General features: G+C 41.3%; 1 protein-coding gene across 1 annotated transcript; it reads left to right on the plus strand.

Moving 5' to 3' along the window:
* LOC140486421 (interleukin-10 receptor subunit beta-like) lies at positions 1-23,430 on the plus strand. The gene is made up of 7 exons (XM_072585527.1): positions 1-120; positions 8,298-8,421; positions 11,296-11,480; positions 11,584-11,744; positions 14,480-14,624; positions 18,233-18,390; positions 20,406-23,430. The coding sequence occupies exons 1-7, from the start codon at positions 63-65 to the stop codon at positions 20,568-20,570; spliced, it is 996 nt and encodes a 331-aa protein (XP_072441628.1). The 5' UTR covers positions 1-62; the 3' UTR covers positions 20,571-23,430.
* Positions 23,431-27,587: the final 4,157 nt, after the last annotated feature.

Below are 27,587 nucleotides of genomic sequence, written 5' to 3' on the forward strand. Positions count from 1 at the left end.
AATGAGGAAACACTGATGTCAGTAATCCAGTAATCTGAGACACAGTGACTCAAGGGAGAGACATGGCTATGGACACAAACTTGATTCGTTGCGGCCTCACAGCAGCTTTCATATTTACAGGTTAGTAACCAAAAGTATCGTTTAAAGCATTTTTAACGGCGTGGTTGTGTCGGCTTCACGATAGAACCGTGAGTGACGATGTTCAGGAAAGTAATAGAGTCGAGGAATTATGGTTTCAGTTTGTAATCGCTGTCCTTGATCCAAGTTGGATGTATTTTTGTTCTTGGAGCTATGGGAGGCGTTAAATCCATAAATTCAACGTTGTGACCTGTTCACGGTTTCATATGGTTTATTTCCCCTTCTCTGTCTTGCAATCGGATCCACAACGAACCTTACTAAATGGTTTGTAAAAATGTTGGGAAAACTTACTGAAAGATCTTCCTTGAAGAGTGCAGAACTATAAGAGAGACCGACACACAAATGTACTGTGGTGGAACAGGACAAGGCCAGTTTTGTTCTGACCCTGTGGATACAGATCAGCCTCTGATCTGATGTACAAAGGATAAAACCATCAGATTCCCCATAACCATTATTGCATCAGTGATCATTGCAGGATAGAGAGTATAATTTTACATGGGAAGGGGAGGCTCCTAACGATTTACAAGTGGAGTTACTGCTTCAGAGAAGTGCTTCACCAACCTATTTTGGTTAAAAGAGGAATTTTAGGTGATGGCCCAGATTATCCTGGACTAGTGGCAGGCAGAAGTGGGAGTGAGAGGGTTCAGGTTGGTGGAGAAAAGCCACTGGACTTCGTCCTTATCAATCTACATGTGGTAGATGCATCTGTACATTAAAGTAATGGCAGGGGTGTCCTTGTGAAGATGAAGCCCCCTCTGTTGTATCACCCCATCAGCCTCCTCTTGATCATCAGCAAAGTGACACAGAGGGTCATTGATATTTGCTGTTAAGTGGCACTTATTCAGCAATGTCCTGCTCATTGATACTCATTCTGAATTCCACCACAACCACATAACTATGGAACCCGATTACAACTTTGGCCAAAACATAGAAGAGCTAGACTCAAGAGGTGAGGTGAGGGTGACCATTTGACCCATTGTGACATCAAGGAACCCAAGCAAAACTGGGAGCAGTAGGGATCAGGAAGAAAACTCTCCACTGGCTTGAGCCAATCTTCTCTGCTCATGACCTTGGCATGGGCCTCAGAAAATCCCTCACCAATGCACACCCTGTTCTGTCTTGGAACAATATCAGCATTCTCACACTGTCGCTGGGTAGTGAGTTCAATCTGATAGTCATCATGCATCGGGCAGAGGCTAAGGAGAGAGGCTGGACTTTCATGGTAACAGGTTGCGGTTAATATCCTTAAATGGTGTTTATTACCAACACTATTGCACTCACATCAATGTTAACCCATTACTTAATCCTAAATACAACATAAGCACTAAATTAAAAAAAATACTTTTATCATCATATAACTATTGTCAATTGTAAAACTCATCTGGTTCACTCATGTCCTTTAAAGGGTAAAGTCTGCCATGCTTAGTTGATCTGCCTTATAACTGCCCTTTGAAATGGCCTAGCATGGGAAATAAATGTTTTTCCAGTCAATAACGCCTAAATCCAATGAATGAATAAAAATTTTTATCTCTTGTTCTTTGTAATTGTCATTCTCCTTTCTTCCCTTTTCTCATTTCTCTTTTTAAACATAAACAGAACATTGCAGTCTGACAATGAATTATTTTAAGTTTTAATCGTGTTACTCTTTCACAGTTACATTTTTAATTTCTTCACAATGTTCTTAATTACCTTCTCAATGAAAAGATCATTTGTATAAAATTGAATCTCCTAAGCCTCAAAACCTTATGACATATGTCCAAATAATACCTCTTTATCATGCTTCAACACACATGGTATGCTCACCAGAAAATGTAAAAAACCACACAGGAAATTACCTGCTACGCTGGGTCCGAAGCAGACCCTCTGCAGAAATACACCAAATTGCAGCCTACCTGCTCCACAGGGTCCAAGGAATGATCACTTAACTGGAAGCATTTAGAATCCACTCCACCAGGCCACTGGACCACAGAAGTGTAAGAAACCTGCGAGGAAGCGAGGTAAGCGTGCCGGCCTGCTAGTAAGACTGAGACTACGTGGTTTCAAGAACCCCCCGCCCCCACTTCCTAGCTTATTCCGAGTAAATGTACAATCTCTGGAGAACAAGATGGACACACTCAGATCACAGCTCAGCTTCCAGCGTGAACTGAGGGACTGCTGCGCACTCTGCTTCACGGAAACCTGGCTCAACCCATCCATTCCCGACTGCACTTCAGGCTGATGGTTTTTCAATCCATCATATGGACTGCACAGCATTCTCGGGTAAGACAAAGGGTGGACGGGTTTATTTTTAATCAACAACTTATTGCAATCTTGGGCAGCCGTTGCTCCCCAAACCTTGAACTCCTCATCATCAAATGCCACCCCTTCTATCTACCACGGGAATTTACCACTGCTATACTAACTGCTGTGTACATACCACCACAAGCAATGGTTGAGGAAGCTCTGGGTAATGCTGTACTCCACCAGTAACACCCTGGAGACAGAACACCCTGAGGCCCTGTTTGCTGTGACTGGCGACTTCAATCAAGCCGATCGAAAGAAGATGTTGCCTAAGTACCACCGGAATATTACCTCCCCCACCAGACCACTGCTGCACCACCATGAAGGATGCCTACCACTCCACCCCCCCCATCCTCATTTCGGGAACTCTGAACTGCTTCTTCTCCTGGCTTACAGGCAAACGCTCCAGCAGGAAATCCCCTTGTGGATACAGGTCCAGTGCTGGTCGGAGGAGGCAGAGGATCAACTCTGGTGCTGACTGGAATCGGCTGATTTATCAGCAAGTGTGTACCAAGGAAGTCAGTCCAGGTGTTCTCCAACAGGAAACCCTGGATGAATCAGGACATACAGAACCTGCTAAAAATGAGGTGTGAGGCCTTCAGATCAGGAGACCCACATAAATAGAAGGAATCCATGTATGACCTTCTCAGAGCCATTAAGACAGCCAAGGACCAATATCAATCCAAACTAGAGACCCAAATAGACACCTGGCGACTATGGCAAAGACTGAATGACATCACACGTTCTAAAAAGAAACAGTGCAAGATAGCAGACGAAGACATATCCCTCCCAGATTGTCTCAACGCCTTCTGTGCTCGCTTTGAGCAGAATTTCGGCAGAGAGGTAACACCTATTCCGACAAGTCCTGACAAACCTATCCCAACAGTCACTGCACCAAAGGTCAGATCAGTTTTCCTTTGTGCAAATCCAAGGAAAGTGATGGGACCAGATGGAGTACCAGGCCGTGCACTCACAGCATGTGCAGATCAACTGGCAGAAGTCTTCTCAGATATCTTCAACCTCTCCCTACTGCAAGCCACTGTCCCTGCCTGTTTCAAGAGGGCCAACATCATCCCTCTGCCTAAGAAGGCTCATGCAGCATGTCTCAATGACTACTGCCCAGTGGCCCTAACTTCGGTGGTCATGAAATGCTTTGAAAGGGTGGTCATGGCATTAATCAACTCCAGCCTTCCCACTACTCTTGACCCACTCCAATTTGCCTATTGGACTTACAGATCCACATCAGATGCCATATCACTTGCCCTTCACTCCTTCCTAGAACATCTTGACACCAAGAACAGCTATGTAAGAATCCTAGTCACTGACTACAGTTCAGTCTTCAATACTATTATCCCCCCCAAGACTGATTACTAAACTTAGTGATCTCGGAATAATCCCCACTCTCTGCAAATGCATCCTCAGTTTCCTGACCCACAGGACACAATCAGTGAAGATTGGGGACAATATTCCATCGTCACTAACACTTAACACTGGAATCCCCCAAGGGTGCATACTCAGCCCGCTACTGTACTCATTATATACCCATAACTGCGTCACAAAATACTAGACTAATGCCATTTACAAGTTCGCTGATGACACCATCATAATCGGTCAAATCCCAGATGGCGATGACCCAGACTACAGACGGAGATGGAAGTCCTGGAAAATGATGCACTGAGAACAACCTAGTTCTCAATGCCAGCAAAACCAAGGAACTCATTATTCACTCATGCCCCCCTACACATTAACAGCACAGAGGTGGAACGAGTGAAGAGTGTCAAGCTCCTGGGAGTGGTCATCCACAACAAGCTTTCTTGGACACTTCATGTGGGTCCACTGGTTACAAAGGCCCAACATCTCTTCTTCCTCAGGCAGTTGAGGAAATTTGGCATGATGGCGAATATCCTTTCCAACTTTTATAGGTGCGCCATCGAGAGCATTCTGTCTGTATCACTACCTGGTATGGTAACTGTACCAGTCAACATAGGAGACGGTTACAGAGCGTGGTGAACTCGGCCCAGGCAATCACAAAGGCCAACCTCCCATCTATAGAATCCATCTACCAGGCCTGCTGTCAAGGAAAGGCCGCCAGCATTCTCAAAGATCCATGCTACCCTGGCAATGTTTTTCTACAAGCTCTACCATTGGGGAGAAGGTACAGAGGCCTGAACACATGCACGAGCCAGTTTTATAACAGTTTCTACCTGACTGTTGTTAGAATATTGAACGGATTCACAAACTCTTAATATTTGCCTGTACCTGTGTTTTTGTTTTTGCTGCTGTTTGTCTATTATTTACTATCTATGCTACTTAATTCTGTGATCTGCCTGTATTGCTCGCAAGACAAAGCTTTTCACTGTACCTCTGTACACGTGACAATAAATTCAATTCAGTAAATTCAATTCAATGTCAGAACAGCACACTAATTCAAAGGTTAGCATTTTGAATTTATCTGCAAATATAGTATTAATCATAACCAAGAAAGTACAATAATAATTTAATAGCATAATATTTGACAAATTAAAAACTTTCTACTGCTAAAAAAGGAGATAATTGGGGAACAAACATGGGTTTACAGGAGGTGTACATTGTAATAGAGGAAACGCAACCATCACTTTGGAATATTGCATGCAACTGTGGTCTCCTTCCTATCAGAAAGATGTTGTGAAACGTGAAAAGATTTACAAGGATGTTGCCAGGGTTGGAGGATTTGAGCTACAGGGAGAGGCTGAACAGGCTGGGTCTATTTCCTTGGAGTGTCAGAGGCTGAGGGGTGACCTTATAGAAGTTTATAAAATCATGAGGGACATGGATAGGATAAATAGACAAAATCTTTTCCCTGGGGTACGGGAGTCCAGAACTAGAGGACATAGGTTTGGGTGAGAGAGGAAAGATAGAAAAAGGAACTAAAGGGCAACTTTTTCATGCAGAGGGTGGTGCATGTATGGAATGAATTGCCAGAGGAAGTGGTGGAGGCTAGTACAATTGCAGCAATTAAAAGGCATCTGGATGCGTATATGAATAGGATGGGTTTAGAGGGATATGGGCCAAGTGCTGGCAAATGGAATTAGATTAGGTTAGGATATCTGGTCTGCATGGACGAGTTGGACCAAAGGGCCTGTTTCTATGTTGTACTTCTCTCTGACTTCCTGTCTGAAATGTAGGGTCAGAGATGTGGTGTGCAATTGTTGAACTGTATGTTAAGCCTTGAAGGCAGTGAAATTGCCAATTTGATAGATGAGGTGTTGTCCATTGAGATTGTTTCAATTAATCTCTGCACAGTGTGGGAGAACAGAGGGGTCAGAGTGGAAGTGTGATGGAGAATTGAAATGGAAACTCAAAGTTGTGCTTGTGTAGAAAACAAAGGTGCTCCACCAAGACAATTACCCACATTTGTGTTTGCGTTCCTCAACATAGAGGAGGCCGTATCATGTGTAGCAGGTACAGAATGTTAAATTGCAATAAGTATAAGTAAATTACTGTTTGATTTATCTGTGGGGCTCTGTACGTGAGAAGCGGGGAAGCAAAATGACAGGTGATGTATCTTCTCAGCTTACCAGGGAAAGCACCTTGGTACAGGAGATGAGAGTTGGAGATTGCTGAGGAGTGGTCGAGTGTAGAGGAAGTGGAGAATGACCTATTGAATCTAGAGGATAGTGGAATAGAAGATGAGGACAAGGGAATGTTCTTATGCTTCTGGGAGGGAGGAGTAGAGCTTAGAGCAGAGATGTGGGAAATAGATGGACATGGTTGACGACCTGGGTGGAGATAGATTCCTGGTCAAGAGGAAAGGAAAACATATCAGAAACATTGCTTTCACTATCCCCTTATACCTTCTCCTGTCTGGCCAATCAATCCGCAGTATCCTTCCCTTACATAACCAACACATGAATTTTGAGACAAGCACAATGAGAACTCCTCGTCTTCTCCACTTCTTTTGGTCAGTGGTCTGGGCCCTGTCCCACTCCACCCTGCACAGCACCTGCCTTCAGGATTCCTGCCCTACGTCACCCCTCCCTCTGGTCTCTTATCCTCGCTAGATCTTTTCCGCCTGAGATTAATTACTCTTTATAAGTCTGAAGTAGAGATTGCCATTGCCTTTGTGACTGAACTGTTTACATGTTTAACTACATGTTTGACAGCTTTTAAAAATGAAAATCTGAAGGATAGTTAAAAAATTGAAACACAGTCCAGAAAGCTTTCAAACATTACTTTTCTCCTTTTAAAGTTATTTTTGGAGTAAAGTCGAAGTAGTAAGGGCAGACTTTCTTAAGATACTTTCACACCAATTCCAGTAACTCAGTTTTGTAATTTAGCATTAGACTAACTTGTAGTCCAGTGGTAGTGTCCCTACCCCTGAGCCAGGACACCTGGATTCTCAGATCCAACTGCTCTAGGTATATGTAACAGTCTCTCTGAGCAGGCTGATATAGCGACTATTTGCATTGCAGCAACTATCAAATTGGCCTGAAGGTAAATTTGCAACCACTAACTATAGAAATAAAGTGTGTTGTAAAACAGCTTATTGCCTAAACCAAAAAACAAGGAGGTGGTTTGTGGACTGTTACATATCATTGAGTCATCTCACTTTTAATTGTGAGCTGCTCCAAAAATTGGAATGTCTTTGGAGTAATTCAGCATGAAATGCAGCTGGACACCTGTTGCTGGGTTAAAGAATACCACAAAAGAGAAGAGGTTTGTCGTCAGGAGTGAATTGCATGTCCCAAATTGGATTCACCTCATTTTCCATCATAAGATCATAACATGTAAGAGCAGACATAGGTCATTAAACCCATAGAGTCTGCTGTGCCATTCAAGAAGATCACAGCAGATCCATTTGTCTAACTGTGTGAAAAATACCAGCTAGGATCTGTACGAGCATGCAGCTGTTTCTAGTTTGGTTCCAATTTGAATACTATTTGGATCTTTCTTCGGAAAAATATGTGACTCTTCTGGATTGGAAGTTTTCTCTCAACATTTAAGTGACTCAGATTAAATCCTGACATCCTTCTTCAAAACTCTTATCTTTACATAATAGTACGCTATACACTCTAGGTAATCAAATCTCTCTCGTGTAGAAGCAATTGCATCTCTCTTCTCTGACTCTTGCACATGATTGCCAGTGTCCCTGCTACAACATGATATATATCGCAATCTCATTACCATCAGACTATTAACCCATTTTTGTACACTTCCTGTAAAATTTTGCTTTCCACACTTTTGGCAATCCTTTGTACCAAAGACAATAACAGAAAACATTTACCATAACCTCCATATCATATCACATGAATGAAGATCAAATATGGGCTTTCATTTTTATGGGAAAACCAATATTGACCACTTTCTCTCAATGATCCCTTCCACTGATGGTACAGGAGGTTAAATTTCAAAAATCCTCTTCAGGACATAGTCTAATTGAACAGTTCAGAGGAAAGGGGAACATTATTTTGCACTTTAAAGTGTAGATTGATGGTAGATATGAAATAATATCAAATGGCATAGTGTGCATTCACCTTAATTAATTGATTAATATTAATCACAGTGTGAGTATTTGATCCCAGCCATCCTTAGGAAGGTAATCAGTGGGAGCAAAGAAATTCCTCATGGGAGGAATTATAAACAGATGACACTTGTGTGTGCCTCCCAACCGCTATTTCCAGAATTCAACTTAATTTCCCTCTCAATGGAGTGGGGTTAATAAAAACTGAGGAAAATACTTCCTTTGGTTAAAATAATGATTATGTATGATTTCATGCCAGTTGATCTGAAGCATACCAATAGAAGAATTTGATGAAAATGCAGTCCAAAACAATATTCCTTTTTGCAAATATATATTGTATACAAATATATATATAACTTTTCTTTTATCATCAATACAGTTTTTGGAAAGCTACCTGTACCACAGAATGTGAAAATGCATACCATCAATTTTAAAAATCTGCTTCAGTGGAGCCCAGTAACCTACCACAAAGGCAATGTTAATTATTCAGTAGAGTACCAAAGGTGAGTGGCAACAATGGGACTGGAGCTTATAAAAATTACATAAATGGGAAAAGAATATGGGTTTGTACATTTTTTAAGATTCCCTACAGTATGGAAACAGGCTCTTTGGCCCAACAAGTCCACACCAACCCTCTGAACAGTAACCCACCCAGACCCATTCCCCTACCCTATATTTACCTCTGACTGATGCACCTAACACTATGAGCAATTTAGCATAGCCAATTCACCTGGCCTGTACATCTTTGGAGTGTGGGAGAACACCCGAGCTACCCAGAGGAAATCCATGCAGACATGGGGAGAATGTGCAAACTCGACACAAAGTTGCCCAGGGCAGAGAATGGAACCTGTGTCCCTGGTATTGTGAGGCAGAAGTGCTAACCACAGAGCCACTGTGCTGCCCCAAGTTGAGCATATTCACTTTACAGTAGTTACTTGCAGAGACTATTGTGAGTGCTGTTACTTCCACTGTACTTTCAATATATTACATAATCACTTAAGAGGTGAATAGTTTGTTACTCAATTATGTTATACATCAGGGAGGAGAAAGTGAGGACTGCACATGCTGGAGATCAGAGCTGAAAATGTATTGCTGGAAAAGCGCAGCAGGTCAGGCAGCATCCAAGGAACCTTCCTGAAGAAGGGCTGATGCCCGAAACGTCGATTCTCCTGTTCCTTGGATGCTGCCTGACCTGCTGCGCTTTTCCAGCAACACATTTTCAGCTATGTTGTACATCAGGTAACCGAAACTTAGTGCTTGGTGAAAAGGGGACCGATCCAAATATGTAATTTAAGTTATGAAACTAAGAATTTTGAAAACATTTTTTCAATGCATATTTTCATCTAGAATTTCAATAATATTTACATTTGTATAGAAACATTCAGGATCATGGGTCATCCCAATCATCAAATGCATTACTTTTGAAGTATAGTCACTGTTGTGATGTAGGAACAGTAGTCAAGTTGCACTTAGCAAGCTCTCACAACCAACCACGTAATAATGGTAAGGTAATGTAACTTTCTGATGGTGGTTGGGAGATAAATATATACAGGGCAATATGAGAAAACATTTTCACCTTTCAAAATCAAGGAACAAGAGTAAAGCTTAAATTTATTCCAGCATTTATTCGGAAGGAAGGTGAGAATGCAGGGTAGATGAAGGTGAGGGAGAAGGTGATAGGTAGGAGAGAAGGGTGGAGATAGATGGAAGGACAATGGACAGGTCAAGTTGCACCAACCAACTCCACCGCCCCATGGCTGAACACTTTAACTCCACTTCCCTCCCAACTCCACCAAGGACATGTAGGTCCTGGGCCTCCTCCATCGCCAAACTCTAACCACCTGACACCTGGAGAAAAACAGCTCATCTCTGGACCTCTCCATCTCCATCTCTGGCGACCGACCAACCACAGACATCTACTACAAACCCACTGATTCCCACAGCTACTTGTATTACACCTCCTTCTACCCGCCTCCTGTAAAAATGCCATTCCTTATTTCCAATTCCTCCGCCTCGGCCACATCTGTTCTCAGGATGACCAATTCCACCTTAGAACATCCCATATGGTCTCCAAAGACTGCAATTTCCCCATCCATGTGATTGACGATGCCTTCCAGAGCATCTCCTCCTCTTCCCTTACCATCGCCCTTGTACCCCCACCCCTGCCAACTCACCAATGACAGAAACCTCCCCAACTTTTGGTCCTTACCTTGCACCCCAACAACCCTCATACACATCGCATCATCCTCTGCCACTTCCACCACCTACGAACAGACCCCACCACTAGAGATATACTTCCCTCCACACCCCTGTCAGCTTTTCAGAGAGACCATTCCCTCTGCGACTCCCTTGTCAGATCCACATCCTCCACCAGCCCACACCCCACTCCCGGCACCTTCCTCTGCCACAGCAAGAAGTGCAAAACCTGCGGCCACACCTACCCCTCACCTCCATCCAAGGCCACAAAGGATCCTTCCACATCTGACAGAAATTTACATGTACTTCCACAAATGTCATCTACTGTATCCGTTGTACCCTATGTGGTCTCCTCTATATCGGGAAGATAGGACGCCAACTTGCAGATCATTTCAGAGATATCTGGGATACCCACACCAACCAACACCACTGCTCCGTGGCTGAACACTTTAACTCCCCCTCTCACTCCACTGACATGCAGGTCCTGGGCCTCCTCCATCACCAAATCCTAACCACCCAATGCCTCAAGGAAGAATGCCTCAACCTCGGCACCACCCTCTTGACCTGTCCATTGTCCTTCTCACCTATTCGCTCCACCCTCCTCCCCGGCCTATCACCTTCTCCCCCTCCTTCATCTACCTGTCATATTCTCAGCTTCCTTCCTCCCAGCCCCACCCCCATCCCATTTATCTTTCAGCCCCCTGAAAAGTGTCATTCCTGATGAAGGGCATATGCCCAAAATGTCAATTCTCCTGCTCCTCGGATGCTGCCTGACCTGCTGTGCTTTTCCAGCACCACACTCTTGACTCTGATCTCTAGCATCTGCAGTCCTCACTTTCTCCTCATTTAACGAGATCATGGTTGATCTGCAGCCTAACTCCAATATTCCACACCAATTCATCTTTTCTCCATATCCTTCCATACCTTTGCTGAATAAAAATCTCTTGAGTTTGAAAATTGCTAAACATCATTTCACAAATGTCTATCACACTTTGCAGCACCTTCCATAATGTAGCACTGCCTCGGTGTTAGTGGAGTGTTGGCCTTGTTTTTGTGATTGAATCTTGACATGGAATGTGAATCCAAACCCAGAGATAAGGGTTCATTCAAATGACCCACCATTGGCACACACATACAATGTACCTGATGATGACAAGCTTTCTTATCCATTTTGTTTTCAGCTATTATGATAAAGCTTTTAAAAAACACGCCCATTTTAAGAAAGGCTGCACAAGCATCACAATGACAGAATGCGACTTGTCCATACTATCTGTTATGGTTGGTTATTACCTGCGTGTAAGAGCTGAATATGAAAATGAGACATCGGAATGGGCTGTTATCGATGAATTTGAACCTTCTGTACATAGTAGGATTGTTTTTTGCTTTTTTATATTTTCCATTTAATTTGCTTTGGAATTAAGTATTTGTCTTGATTTTCTAAATGGATTACCAATGTCTTTGTGACATAGCTGAAATTGGACCGCCTTCAGTGGTTGTGAAGCCAAGGTTAGATATGCTCGATGTCAACATCATTGGACCCGTAAATGAGAATAATTACAAATCCATGCAAGAATATTTTCTCGACTTGGCTTACAAAGTGTCTTACTGGAAAGTTGGAGAGGAAGAAAAGGTACGTTTGACTGGACTAGAAACACAGAGTTTTTTTCATTTTTTTTTAAAGCACAACTGCCTTGTATTTATAAATTCTGCTGAGCTAGAACATCTCTAATGTCATCCCACCAGTTTGCAAGGGTCCTGCTCAATTGAAGTGCCACACATAGACTATTATGTGCAGTTTTGGTCTCCTAGTCTGGGGCAGGATATCCTTGCTATTGAGGGAGTCCAGCGAAGATTCACCAGACTGATTCCCAGGATGGCATAAATATAAGGAAAGGCTGAATCAACTGGGCTTGTATTTGCTGAAATTTAGAAGAATGAGGGGGTATCTCATAGAAACATATAAAATCCTGATGGGACTGGACAGGTCAGATGCAGGAAGGACATTCCCAATATTGAGGAAATCCAGAACAAGGGGTCACAGTATAAAAATAAGGGGTAAGCCATTCAGGACTGAGATGAGGAAGAATTTCTTCACTCAGAGTGTTGTGAACCCATGGAAGTCCCTCCCACAGGAAGTTGTTGGGGCCATTTCATTTGACGTATTTGGAGGGACCTGGACATGGCCTTTGTGGCTAAAGGGATCAAGGGGTACGGGGAGAAGTTGGGAATGGGATACTGAGATTGCTTGATCAGCCACTATCATATTGAATGGTGGTGCAGGCTCAAAGGGCCAAATGGCCTACTTTTGCACCTATTTTCTACATTTTGGTAAGCATGCACAATACGTTCAATATGCCAAAAATAATTTTGCAGTCAACTAAAATTGTTTAAGAAATAATTTATCCTATTATGTTATTAAATAATATATCCTTCCTGCAAGCATTTTTACTATTTTTATCCATCCTCACTGACATTGTCTCACCCATGCGAAGTGCAATTTTCCTATAAGGATGTAATTACAGGTCACAACGATTATCTGAATTTATAGCTGCAATCAAAGCCTGGTTCTACTCGTTTGTGAACTGCTCATTTCATCAAATTTAGTGATGAAGGAGGCCATTTGGCCCATTCTGACCATGGTGGCTCTCTTAAAAAAAACTCATGCTTTGTGATTCTTTTCAGATAATTATCCTGTTCCCTTTTGATAACCACAATTAAATTTTGCTCCATCTCATGTCATTAGATTACACATTCCAAATCCTTCCACTCACTTCATGGAAATGTTTATCCTTAACGTTGCTGATTCTTTAGCCATTCATCCTTAAGTCAGTGTTCTCTGGTATTCAAACATTCTGCCACTGGGAACAGTTTCTTTCTATTTATTCTGTCCAGATACCTCCTGATTTTGAATGACTTTGCAAAATCTCCTTTCAGCCTTCCCTTAAAAGAACAGCCTCTCCAGATTTTCCACATTACGTTTTTACTCATTCATGGTACGTGAATGTTGCAATGGAGTTTATTGCCCCTCCCCAATTACCCATGAGGTGGTGGGTTCAGCCAGCTTCCTAAAAGGCTACAGAGACAAAAACTGAAGTTGCTCAGCAGGTCTGGCTGCATCTGTGGAGAGAAACCAGAGTTAATGTTTTGGGTTGAGTGATCCTTCCTCAGAGCACTGCGTGTTGTGTGACTTGAAGGGAATCTGCAAGTGGTGGAGTTCCCATGCTTCACTTCATCAACAAACTCAATCAAGTTATAATGTTCACAATTTACAACTTTATTACAATTACTCAATTTTATTACTGCATAGCAACTGGCTGACTGTTAGTTATTACTCCTTTATTGGCTATTGTTAATTTTAAAATTGGTTTCGCTGTTTACAGTAATGGCAATTCAAAATGTGCACAGTAATGTCCAGTGAAGTCTGATTGTGTGTTATACATGGTGTATACATGATATGTCCTTGATGTCCTTGTTTATTGCATGTTGTCCTGAGCAGAATATATCAATGGTAAGAATATGAGAGAAAGTAAAGCAAAAAGCAGTTTAAATTTCTCAACAGAGGCAGCTCTTTTCAATTACTTACAAACAGTTTGTACTTTTGCACCTATTGAGAAAGGGAATTGGTCACAGCTACAATTCTAATTAGAGGAAATTCTCAAAGATGCTTTTCCTGTATCTCCAAGGATAATCGCAGAAAAAATCATTAATTTGTATAGTCTGGGTATTAAAATCCTTGAGAATAAATGCGCAAATGTCCAATAGGTTAATTCTCAAACAGTAGCACCTTGTGTAGCAGTTTCAGACATGTGCATCAATGGAAAACTGGAATATAATTAATAAATTGTATTCTGTTCTGATGCTATGGTGGCTCAATGGTTAGCACTGCTACCTCACAGCACCAGGGACCTGGGTTCGATTCCAGCCTCGGGTGACTGTCTCTGTGGAGTTTGCACGTTCTTCCTGTGTCTGCACAGATTTTGTCCGGATGCACCGGTTTCCTCCCACAGTCCAAAGATGTGCAGGTTAAGTGAATTGGCCAAGCTAAATTGCCCATAGTGTTAGGTGCATTAGTCGGAGGGAAATGGGTCTGGATGGGTTACTCTTCAGAGGGTCGATGTGGACTGTTTGGGCTGAAGGGCCTGTTTTCACACTGTAGAAAATACCTATTGAAACCAGAGTTTCCATGGATTCAGCAGTAATACAGTCCTGTATATTGAGAAGAATTGTGCGTGCCTACACATAGCTTTATGAAAATATTGACAGTAATTCTTTGTAATGCTTCATTAAATATATCTTGTTTTATCTGACTTGCTTCATTTATTAGATTTTGTAACCATTTAATGGACCTTTTGAATTGCCGTACAGGTTGAGAGTATTAACACTAATCAGAAGATGACAACCCTCACAAATCTTGAAGCTTGGACCACCTACTGCCTGAAAGTGGAACCTGTCTTGCATAACAGAAAAACACACCCAAGTTCAATTGTCTGTGGAACTACAATGGATAATGGTATTACTATGTTACGTTATTTGCACTATTATGGTATTTATACTAGTACAATCAACACTTACAGGAATACTACAGGATAAAACCACATGGCATTTGTGGGCATTTTCACTGTTCATAAAAGCAGGGTTTTCTTGGCACTGATGTTGTACTGCTAAACCATATATTCCTGGCCCCTCATGCTGCTGGACAGTATGGGCCAGATTTTTTTAACATTGTTGAGATTCTGTGGACCTTTAAAAATGACAGGTAGAATCCAGATCTGGATGTTCCACCCAAATTCCAACAGATCCAAATGTTGCTAGTCGAGGAAAAGAAGCATTACGTGAACCATTTAGACATGAAATCCAAACTCAACGGGATCCTTTGAATTCACTGTGGTCTTATCCCACAGTGTGGAAGTCATGAGTTTGAGGAAGAGATGTAAGTATCTGCAAAGGACAGATCAGGTCTATAGAATTGTCAAGCAGCAAAGTTATTCTAATCCCCAGCCCTTTAAAACTTAGTGAGAATCTTGCTTATGTCAATGGAAGTTGAAAAGACTCAAGATGTATAGCTATTTAAATCCTCACCCCTTTAAAAATTGAAACATAAAAGCCTACATGTGTCAATGAGAACTGAAAAAAGTCTATTCTAGTAACAACAACTGCTATTTGTTGATATTACCCCAAGGAGAACAGTTAAGTTATTGGTAATTGTTGGCTGATTTTCAAAGTGACCAATTATTGCAACAGATTGATTATAAGTTTAGTTTTGTTTAGCAGTTCAAAGAGGTTAAAGAGGTCAGTCTTTAAAGTGGGCTTAGAGTTATAGAACTATTTGCTTTGATAAGGGATTGAGTACATAAGGGACTTTTAAGGTTTTAAGTGGACTTTCATGATTTTCTTTCTGAAAAGATTGAAAGCTGTAACAGATACCCAGCTCATTATTTTGCCCAATGAGTTCTGATGGCTCAGATTGGTAGTTTTCTGCAAGTATTAGAAAAAAAGACGACAGGTGATCTATGTTATAACCAAGATTCATCTCTTGCCTCTAAAGGGATTTGTTGAAATCAATTCCATTTATTTTACTGGAACTTGCTGTGTGTAAAATGGAGTGTAAAACACCAGAAATAGGAACTAGTTTTAAATCCTGAGGCCCCTTGAAGACATTCTGTTATAGCTTAGCTGAACTTCCTCATCAACTCCATTCTCCTACACTATCTCTACATTGCGCTTGCTATCCAAACATCTGTCAATCTTAGTCTGGAAGGTATTCAATGGTTGAGCATCCATAACTTTGGGAGTAGACAATTCCAAAAAATTAAGAACTCTCGCGGAAGTGATGTCATGTGTGATGCATGAGGAATTGTGAGGGGCGGAAGTGGTTGTTTGAATGGCCATGACGGGGCGGACGTGACATCATCAATCAGCATGGGGGTGGCAGCTGCATCAGCCGCATGGCTAATGGCATCTGAGTAGTTTCTGAGGCCAGGGGAATCTTCTGGAATGTTTGAGGAGCATTGGTTATGGAGGTGGGTAGATAAAAGTTTGTTGTACTTAGAGGTTTTGATGTTTGAGATGGAATTGAAATACTGTTTGTTGAGAGTATGAATTCTCCTGAGGATGTAGTACAGAATGGGTCCTTTGCAATTCTGAGAGAGTGTGGCCCTCAGCTGAGATAGGGATGACTGTAGAGAGGTTAGGTGCCGGCGCATTGCTGCGAGCGTGGAGTGGAGGATCTTGAAGGAGAACCATTGCTGGTGTTTTTGAATCTGTAGTCTGTACTGTTTGTCCTGTTCGGGTCTGAACTCTGCTGGTTTAAAGGTGACCCAGAGTCCGTGTGGGATGAGTTGGTTACGGAGGCAGGCACTAAGGAAGCGAATGTGGCTGTGGTAGCGAGTTTGTTTCATGACATGGTTGAAGAGCTTCAGGGCAGAGTGATCTGCCTCCCCCAACTCAGGAGGACAAAATAAAAGTGCATGTAGGCCAAAGTTGATTTGATTGGTTATGTTTGGAAGCAAATTTAGCCAATATCCCATTCTCTAAGTGATTAGTCTTAATTACCCAACTCCGACCTGGATGATTGTAATTAATGTGTCACTAAAGAGAGAGGAGGAGGGAGTTCTTCACATTCCCCGGAGAAACAATCTTAAATGGGTTTTGCAGGCATATTGTCTCCATTTTAGTGGAGTTTAAATACAGAATGCACAATAATGTCAATTAGTTGGCCATCTTGGCTGTGAATTTAAGTTACTTAGCTTCTGTTTTTTTTAAAGTTTAATTCATGTTTCCTACAGAGGGATTGTAATCACTATACAAAAAACACTAAAAAACTCTGGGTGCTGGAAATCAGAAACAAAAACAGGAATTGCTGGAAAAACTCAGCAGGAGAGAAAGCAGAAACCAGACCCAAAACCTTAACTCTGGTTAATAATCGTTATTTAGTATAATGCACGTCTTCATGACATTGGTTATTTGCAATGTCTTTGTGTCCTTTTCATAGCATACTTTCTCATCCAGCTTTGTATATCAGCAAATTTGGATACATGGCACTCTATAACTTAATTTAAGTCATTGATATAGATTGTAAATAGTTGAGATTCAAGCAGAGATCCCTGTGACACGCCATTAGTTGCAATCTTTCACGCCAAAAGTGATTCATTAATTCCTAATTTCTATTTATGCCTGTTAACCAATTCTTAATCTATGCTAATATATTATTTCTGATCTCGTGAGCCCTAGGACTGGATTTTTGCCATGACAAGAGGCTCTCTTTCATGCATAAATGGCAGTAAAACCTAGAAACTGAAATCCTGCAATCCACATGGCACTTCTCTTTTTCAGTGGGGTGGAAATGGGGTTGGATTAGGATTTGTGTCTCCATGACTCACTAAGAGAGCTGACCACTTAAATAATCAAATACCACTCGGAATTATGCTAGTCTTGAAGGCCTGAAAACCAAGGTATGCAAAATTGGCCTTGTGATTGTAGGTTTAGACTGCACAGATGCAAGAAGTTCACTTGCATTTGGTGTCAGCATACCACGAGGGTGGGATAATTGTCTTTGGTGAAGATCAAATGCCCTAATGTGGAGATCAGATTCCTTCTGGGGCAGGTCAGGTGATCAAGCATTGTAACACGCAGGATAGTGCAAGAAAACCTACACTGTTAATGTGTTACAACAAATCATGCTGTTCTAATATTTCTTTTAGTAGATTTTGAAACCTTTGTCTTATGTTTTCCATAGTACATCCACATTAGCTTGTCAAGGTGAAAAGCACCTTTTCAAAAAAAAACATTAAAATGTGTTGTTTTGCTGTCAGTTGTATTCATAGTGTGTTGTGTTTTTCATTTAAACTTCTAGATTCACTATGCAAGGTAATGCACATCCTGTTGCTCTTTCCTCCCCTCTATGCTGATGGAAACATAGGGCAGAACCACTTTGTCAAGTGCAAAACTACACCTTGTGGCCAACCAAATTGATTCATTCTTGCAACACAATTGAAGTTTTAGGCCTCTTGTGTTTCACCTCCATTGTGGTAGTTTCAGGCTCCATCAGTAATAGGTTTAATGTTGTGTGTCCAAATAATATTTCCTTACAAATGTTCTCCCCTTTGTTTGTGCTTGCAGGTAGAGCTCCAGTGTGGCAAGTGATTGTGACTCTTCTAGCATCTATCTGTGTTGTTTTTGGTGTGACGATGGGAATTTTCTACTCATCACATTATATTCACAGGGCTGTCAAACATAGTTTCCAACCTTCCTACAATCTCCCCGAGCACATAAAAGAGGTATGTAATACTGCAGTTGTCTATCTCCATTCCTGAATAACAAACCACTAAACTTAAAACATAGCCACAGCAGTAGGCCATTTAGCCCATTGAGTCTGCAATGCCATTGTAGATCGTGGATGGTCATCTCCTTAATTCCACTTAAGCACATCATCTCCATCTTCCTCAAATGACATCAGCCTCTAAAAGTCTTTCAATTTGTATCTTGGACTTGCTCAATAGCTGAGTTTCCACCAGAATTCTCTGGTGTAGAGAATTCCAAAGATTCACCCCCCTCTGAAGGGATTCCTCCTTACCTCAGTCTTAAAATGCCTGCCTTCTACCTGAGAATATGTCCCTGGTTTTAGGGTCACCAGCCCTGGTTAACATCCTCTCTAAATCTACCATGCTACATTCTGTAAGAATTTTGTTAAGTATCAGTGGCAACAACGGAAATCCATTGTACATAATATTGCAGGTGAGATTTCACCAAATCTTTCCTCACCAGCAGCAAATCTTTACAACTGCATTTAAATTCCTTTAAAATGAATGCTGTTTGTCTTTCTAATTCCTAATCTCCTGACATTTGGCAAAACATGAGTAAATTCCAACTGTCATTTTCTTGCTAGCTGCTAATAATTGTTATCTCCATTTTAATAAGCTTAATGTACATGACATGACTGCTGTGAATATGTTGTAATTGTTTTCATGATAGACAGCAGAGTTTTACAGACCATGTCTGTGGACGGTTTCAAGATAAGGGCCTTTTAGGGCAGCTGACTGTAACAGAACAATTCTCCTGAAAGTGAATAGATCAAACTAGCTATTCCTTATCAGATTCTAAACTGCTATTAGTTTCTAGTCACCAGATGGCAACAACACATTGGGCAGTATTTGATAGAGGTGACAGGAATCTCATCCCTGACTAGAGAATTGGCAAGACTCCCACATCACTTCCTCAAGAAAGACCCGACTTATCATGTGCTAAATGACCATCCCCATCACCAAACCTGCCACAGGCAAGGGCATTAAATTCCATCCACAGTTGTTAAATGCATACTTTTGAGGCAAGCCCGCCATCTTTTAGCTTTCAATGCATGTCCTTTGGATAGTCAGCCCTGATATTTGTTCTTCAGGGGATTTTAAATTCCTCGTGTGACTTTGTGCATTATCAGAGGGATGGATTTTGGGTTTTGAGTCAGAACCTCCATGTTGGGATCAAATGGTGATCCCCAATGGAACTCGCATCATGAGCTGCCTACCGGCAGTGGTTTCCTTAGATGTTCCCAATCAGAGTTGGAGGTGGCTCTCTGGCCATTCGTTCAAGGGCTGAGAGTGGGCTCTCAAAGCTCGAGCTCCAATTGGAGGCTCTTCAGCCGAGAAGGTGCTGCAGCCTGTCATTGTAGATAAAGATGGGCACAGGTGCCTCCATCAGCAGCTTTTAAAACTTATGATCAAAGAAAAAGATCGTCGTTATCTGGCCATCATTGTAGAGGGGGTGCTCCAGGCAGATAATCTACTCTTCCATCCTTGATCCTGTCTGTGGGACAAAGGTTTGAGGGCAGGATGATGTCTGCAGTGATGGAGAAAACATGCAGGTTAATTGATAATCAGGATGACTTTGTGAAGGTGGATATGAAGGTAAATGTTTCAGCTATTCTGTGCCAGCAATATCTCACAAGAAGTAACAGATCCCTACTCCCTACTTGATTTAACAAATCAAGTTCAAGTGAAACTTTGTAAATAGGATTGAGACATGAGTAGATGAAAATTAAATAACAGCCACACAAATATTCTTTAGGTGTATAGTATCCAAGAATATTTGAATACTCTATGTGTGAACTTATGATTGTTTTCTGAACTCCAAACTTCTTATTTATTGTCAATGGATTCGTTGTTAGTTCAATTCCAGCATATTGAACACTGAATCTCAGTAAATGATCACAAAAGTGCAACATCAATTATATTCTATGGAATTATGCTGATTTTTTGCTGAATTGAGAGTGATTACCCTTAAATGCATTTTTTTTTAACAGTACCTGAAAGAACCTTCACTGACTTCTCAATTTCTGCTGCCCCCGCCCAATATGTATGAAGAATCATTTGACAAACTAAGTATTATTTCAGACATCCAACAGAGTTTTGATAACACAAACATTGACATGAATACAAATATGGAAATGGTCGAGAAACAGCCGTGAAGGAGGAAAGTCCTTCCTCCTTCTGATGATGGAGAAGAAGTCAAAGGGGTGTAAAATAGTACCAACAGCAATCTTTATGGAAGAATACAGACAGATAATGTTACTTGAGTGAGTCAAAGCTGAAGAGATGTTGAAAGAAAATGTCACACATACAACTTACACTTCTCTGAAATGTTTGTGAAGATTTAGTTCTGTATATTTCCTTCAGTTGTACATGAAGTTAACATCCTGTGTGTCTGCATAGCTTTCTTTCATTTCCTCTTCGGTGAACCACGGACATTTCTTGCAAATTTCAGTAAAGCTGGGAAAGTGTTATTCATTATATTTTAGCACTAAATTGATGATTTAAATGTTTTTTGGAAATGCTTTCGCTAAGATTTTTGCAACTTCTCTATTTTGTTTTCTCTTTCATGTTTTGTAACGAACATTCATTTGGATTTAATGGGCTGAATTTTACCAAACATCAGCTAAGTTGCGGTTTTGGAGAGCTTTGTGAAGGGTTTGTGAGGATTTCTTCACACAACTTTCCACTGGCTAATTTCATTATGGATGCACCATGTCTCCATGGTGCCTGTTCCCACTATCCATTGCTGAGCATTGGTAGAAGGCACTGCCAAAACGTCTGCAATTACCTGTCCTGGTGCCACATCTAAAGTCAAGCTGTGCACCAAGTCAGGCACTGCTGGCCAGGAACTGTCTTTCACAGGTCACATGAACAGAGGGTACATAGGTGGCATAAGCGACAGCTCAGTGCAAGTCGAAGCATACTTTCGTAAATACATTGCTTCTTTACACTATTGCCTGTCTGATTGACTTGTCACTGTAACTGTGGCTACAAGAATCAAGCTACACAAGCTAACTTTCCTTGGTGGCACACCATGTTTAGGATTTTTTTTTAAGAGAGTGCTACTCTTCCTCCAATGCCCAGCATAGCACAACATCTTATCATTGAATCTTATCACTTCATTGTGAATTGTGGCCCAATATTGAGACTGTTACGGTTGCCTGTAATGATGTCTTCTTCACAGAACTGTTTGAGTATGATCAACTTATAATGGTGAATGACCATTGTCAGGATTACTTATGATCAGGATGGAGGCCTGAAGGAGTAGATGGTGAATTGGATCCACTAGGCACCTGCTCTAAGTTTCCTGTCAGGAATTGTCGCTATCCAGTTTCTATCTAGTATTTGGAAGAATACAAAACCACTTATAAATTAGGCACAATTTAGCTACTAATGAGATGTTACTGATGCAAATAGACCACTACACTAACAAGATTCATGTTCAGCTATTCAAATCTAGGGTGCAAACTCTTATTTCCTTGACTTTGATAAAAATAGCCTAGAACTGAAAGATTGCACCCTGCTCCACCAGCAGGGATGTGATGGGTGGGATGGTGGAGAGGCGGGCAGTGTTCCATCTTGTTGATTGCCACAATAAGCCACGCCGTCATGCCCAGTCTGCCTCGGCTGAGATAGCAGCCTGGGTTAGGACTGTGTCACAGATAAAAAGGAATGCACAGCAGTGCAGGAAGGAGATCAATGACCTTGTGGGCTCCGCAACAGTAAGTGCTGGCATCTACTAATTCTTATCTCACATTTACAGAGCCACCAGTCACTCTAACTGTGTCAGTGCACACTCATCTTACTGAGGCTCATGGACTGCAATTCTCAACTATTGCAATTATCATGTCCACTCAACGGCTCACACCACCTCATCCTCCCAAACAATTAACCATCCTTGTCATAGAGTCATAGAGATATACAGCACGGAAACAGACCCTTTGGTCCAACTTGTCCATGCCGACCAGATATCCCAACCCAATCTAATCCCACCTGCCAGCACCCGGCCCATATCCCTCCAAACCCTTCCTATTCATATACCCATCCAGATGCCTTTTAAATGTTCTCTGTGCTTCCTACTCAGTTGGGGAATCTCACATGTGTCCTCCTCCTGTCTCACCATTAGCAACTTTTCCATCCACTTCCATCATGATTAAACTCTCCCTTTTCCTTGTTGCAAGAAAAATTGATCCACAAGAAGGCCAAGAACAGCAAGGGATGGTGGTGGTAATTGGGAGGGGGTTAGGGAGGTTATAGCATACATCCAGCACCTCACTCCTTCACTCTATGCAAAGAGAATATTCTCTAGTTGATGGAGAAGTGCACTACTGCTTATGTAGGAATGAGATGACCGCAGTGTCCATCCAATCCTGTATGTTTCACCATGCAGTGCTGTGCTGCCCTGTCACGCTTGACTTCCACAATCCGTTTATATTTTTGATCACTAATTCCCTCTCTTTTGTGCACACGATAATGACCTCTAGTCAACTGGCCAAGAAGAGGCAAGGGCCAGACTTCAGCTCCAACTGTGAGGAGGAAGCCATTGCCCTCTGTTATGTCAGCCTTAAAATTGATATCTCCAAATCACATTATTAAGGGTTAATCATTATGGGTTAATGAGACATGGCAAAAAGCAATTGAAGGAAATACGTGCAAAAGAGACTTAATGTAAAAACTGTCTGTTTTGGGAACAGAGACTGCTAGACCTGCTTTTTTCAGAAAAGAATACTTGGAAAGGTGCACAAATGGGGACACAGTACACACCTCAAATTCAGAATAGTATCAATACTGAAAACTTTTCCCAGCTCGGGCTGCCTGTCACCATCAGACTGGGGTTCGCAAGGCCAGGTCTGTGGACTTACACCATTGGACTGGGATTTGTGAACCAGTGGGTAGAAAGTGAGATAGAGCTCAGAGACCTAGCCATCACCCAGGAGTCCATGAGGGGCACAAGGCAGGAAGACTCACTTGCTGAATGTATCGAAAGTAGTTTAAGCTAATAGATTCACTCATTGGTTTGCATATATATAAATTTGATTAAGCAAATAAACTTGCTTCATATCAAAGTGCACACCTCTTCTTGTATTCATTTTGGTTAGACTTTAAAAAACCCATTAGGCACTTTCAGCCTAACAAAAACCTTCAGAGGATGCAACCTTAATGGATATCCATTATGATCCCAGCTTATGGTAGTGCTGGGCAAGTCAGAACCCAAACCGAAATCTGACTTGATCAGGTGGCACAGTGGCTCAGTGGTTAGCACTGCTACCTTATAGCACCAGGGACCTGGGTTCGACTACAGCCTTGGGTGACTGGAGTTTGCACGTTCTCCCCCTTGTCTGCTTGGATTTTACTCTGCTTTCCTCCCACAATCCAAAGATGTGCAGGTTAGGTGGATTGGCCATGCTAAATTGCCCATAGTGTTCAGGGATGTGTAGGTTAGCTGAGGAGTATATATAGAGCAGTCTTGGAGGGTTACTTTGGAGGGCCAGTGTGGACTTGTTGGGCCAAATGGCCTGTTTCCACATTGTAGGGATTCTATAAATCATTTATTTTAGGTAACAATGATTATTCCTTGAAAAATTAATGCACAAAGTTATAGATCTTTCTTAGGGCTGAAACAGATGTTTATTACACAAAAGGAAAACAAAAGAACTATAAAAATATGAAACCAAACTATAAAACACAATGTTAAAAAACTTAAAACACACAAAACAAAGTCTCATCTATTTCCTAAATTTCAAAAATGACAAAATATAAAAAAAACACATACCTTTCATCACACTTGCCCCCAAAAAGAAATGTTATCTTGAAGAGGTATTTTTATTTCCCATCAATTTTAAGTCCTTTTCATTAGCACTAATAATATATTGAAATTAAACATTTAATGAGTTTCCCACATTACTTTAAGTCTATTTGAATCACAGCATTCAGTTTATTTCATGTCTGCTCTTGATAAAGCATTCTCTAAAGCACTACCTCTTCCAGGTCCATGAATTATTTTTAAATTATACAGCTAAAACAAAACACCAAAACAACTAAATTCCTGCCTGAAATTTCTCTGAAGAAGTCAAAAGATTATGGTCCATATAAATAATAGATTTGTCCACATTGTTGGTGATATAGATTAGATTAAATTCCCTACAGTTTGGAGAGCGGCCCTTTGGCCCAACAAGTCTACACCGACCCTCTGAAGAGCAACACACCCAGACCCATTCCCAACATTTACCCCTGACTAATGCACCTAACACTACAGACAATTTAGCATGGCCAAGTCACCTAACCTGCACATCTTTGGACTGTGGGAGGAAACCAGAGCACCCATAGGAAACCCACACAGGCACAGGGAGACATGTGCAAATTCCACACAGACAGTTGCCCAAGGCAGGAATTGAACCTGGGTCCCTGGCACTGTGAGGCACCAGTGCTAACCACTGAGCCGATTTCAAACTAATGTAGAACCAACACAACATTTCTTTCTTCACTGTTGAATATTTCTGTTCACATGTCTTGAGTTGATTGCAAAAATAACTGACACGCCATTTGATTCCCATATCATCTTGTAGTAAAGCAATACTGACACCAATGCCATTGCCATCAATAAACAATTCAAATAGCTTCTCGTAATTTAGTCCTGTTGTCAGCTATCTTTCAAGTTGTCACAGGTAATTTGATATTTGTATTAATTCAAATTTTCTGCCTTTCTTAACACATTTTTCAAAGGACACAAGCACATTGTGAGGTGGTGCCCTCGGGTTCTTGTCTCTCCTATGAGTGGAAACATCTTCACCTCCACTCTATCCAGACCTCTCAGCATTTTGTAAGTTGCAATGAGATTTCCCCCTCATCCTTCCAAATTCCATCAAGTACAGACCCAGAATCCACAATTATCCTCATATGACAAGCCCTTCATCCATGGGATCATTATTGTAAACTTCCTCTGGAACCTCTCTAATGCCAACACATCATTCTTTGGAGATAGAGCCCAAAACTGCTGACAATATTCCAAATGTGTTCTCACTAGAAAGCTATTCAGCCTTGCTCTTATGTTCTACCCCTCTTGAAATGAATGTAAACATTGTATTTACCTTCCTATCAGCCAATTGAACCTGCATGTTAACCTTTAAAAAACTAAGTTAAAAATCACACAACACCAGGTTATAGTCCAACAGGTTTAATTGGAAGCACACTAGCTTTCAGAGCGATGCTCCTTCAGCAGGTGATTGTGGAGGGCTCAATCACTGTATTCTAACAGATGAAAGGCTTAACAGACAATCAATTTTTCAATGTATAATTTCAGTTACATCACACTGCAAATTTTTGCTATGAATTCTGTGTTACGATCGAGCCCTCTACAATCACATGATGAAGGAGCATCGCTCCGAAAGCTAGTGTGCTTCCAATTAAACCTGTTGGACTATAACCTGGTGTTGTGTGATTTTTAACTTTGTACACCCCAGTCCAACACCGGCATCTCCGAATCATGTTTAAAAAACTAGGACTCCTAGGTGCCTTTGTGCTTCAGAGTTCTGAAGCCTTTCCCATTTAGAAAAAGGTCTACACCACTATTCTTCCTACTTAAGTGCATAACCTATCTTTCCCATGTTATATTTAATCTGCCACTTCTTTGCCCATTGTTCTATACTACCTGAGTCCTTCTGCAGCCTCTCTGCCTACTCAACATTACCTGTCCCTCCATCTACCTTTGTGTCACCTTCAAACTTGGCAACAATGCCCTCAGTTCCTTCATACAGATCGTTTATATATAACATGAATAGTTGTCGTCCCAACACTGACTATTCTGGAACTCCACTAATCTCCTGCTGCTATCTTAAAAAAGTTCCTTGTATCCTCACTCTGCCTTCTGCAGTTGGGCAATCCTCTAACCATGTCAATACCTTACCCCTAACACCATGGACACTTATCTTATTTAGCAACCTCCTGTGTGGCATCTTGTCAAAGACCTTCTGGAAATCCAATTAGATCAAGTACACTGACTCACCTTTGTATAACCTGCTTGTTACCTCCCCAAAGAATTCTAATGGATCTATTAGGCATGACATTCCCCTTGGCAAAGCCATGATGACAAAGCATTGCATTGTCAGTCATTTGAAAGTCCATGTATGCTGCATCATCAGCTTTGCCCTCATCTACCCAATCTGGTAACTCTTAAAAAAGCTCCAGCACATTAGTTATATATGATTTTCCTTAAAAACTCCATGCTGACTTTTCTGAGTCAACGAATATTTATCCATGTGACCATTATCTCAAATAATTGTTTCTAGAAGATTCCCCATCACCTACGTTGAACTAACTAGTCTGTAATCGCTGAGCATATCTTTGCAAATTTTCTTGCGAAAGACCTAATGCTTGCAATCTTTCAATCATCTGGCACCACACCACTGAACACTGAAAGATTATTTCCACAGTCTCAACAATTTACACATTCATTTCCATCAATAGCCAAGATATTTGATCCAAGATGGCGTCAAAGCATGGTGACTTTATGCAAGTTCTCTCCAGCAGATTTTATTTTTACATATCATACAATCATTCTGTTCTTTTCAAATTACATGTTATTCCTCACTCTGTTCTATATTCTTATGCACTTCAGATGATCTGCCTATACTGCATGCAAATCAAAACTTTTCACTATACCTAGGTACATGTGACAATAATAAATCAACTCAAAAAATACTCTTGGATACTTCTCACCTGACCCAACACATTATCAATATTAAGTACCTCACCCCTATTAATTTTAAAGCCTGCTAGTGACAAAGTTTAATTCTGTCATCACAGCCCAGGCAGCATCTGCTTCATAGGTAAAGATAGATGCAAAGTGTTAATTTAACATCTCAGCTCAGCCTCTTGCCTCCAGGTATAAATTCCTTTTTCTGGTTGCTGTTGGAGATATCAAAAAGCAGCCTCAAGTTCTGTGTTCAGAAGTACAATTGATCTTTATGCAAGAGAGGCCAGAGACCTCTGGATTTCATGTGGGGCCTGGTCACCCACTTAATTACAGCTCAGATCAGGAGAGGTCAATGACGTTTGGGATTGCCCAGTGGGATACAGCAATTTTATACATTTCACTTTACAATAATTCCATGCAACATTTTTATTGTTCCTTCCCCCTTAATATTTGCATCCAATCCTGTGAACCACCTGATCAA

The sequence above is a fragment of the Chiloscyllium punctatum genome, chromosome 15, assembly GCF_047496795.1.
Source record: "Chiloscyllium punctatum isolate Juve2018m chromosome 15, sChiPun1.3, whole genome shotgun sequence".
NCBI lineage: Eukaryota > Metazoa > Chordata > Chondrichthyes > Orectolobiformes > Hemiscylliidae > Chiloscyllium > Chiloscyllium punctatum.

Coding starts and splice junctions, on each gene's coding strand:
- LOC140486421 (XM_072585527.1), top strand. CDS start 63: ATGGCTATGGACACAAACTTGATTCGTTGCGGCCTCACAGCAGCTTTC. Junction 8,422..11,295: donor TATTCAGTAGAGTACCAAAG/GTGAGTGGCAAC, acceptor TTTTGTTTTCAG/CTATTATGATAAAGCTTTTA. Junction 11,481..11,583: donor ATTTGAACCTTCTGTACATA/GTAGGATTGTTT, acceptor TTTGTGACATAG/CTGAAATTGGACCGCCTTCA.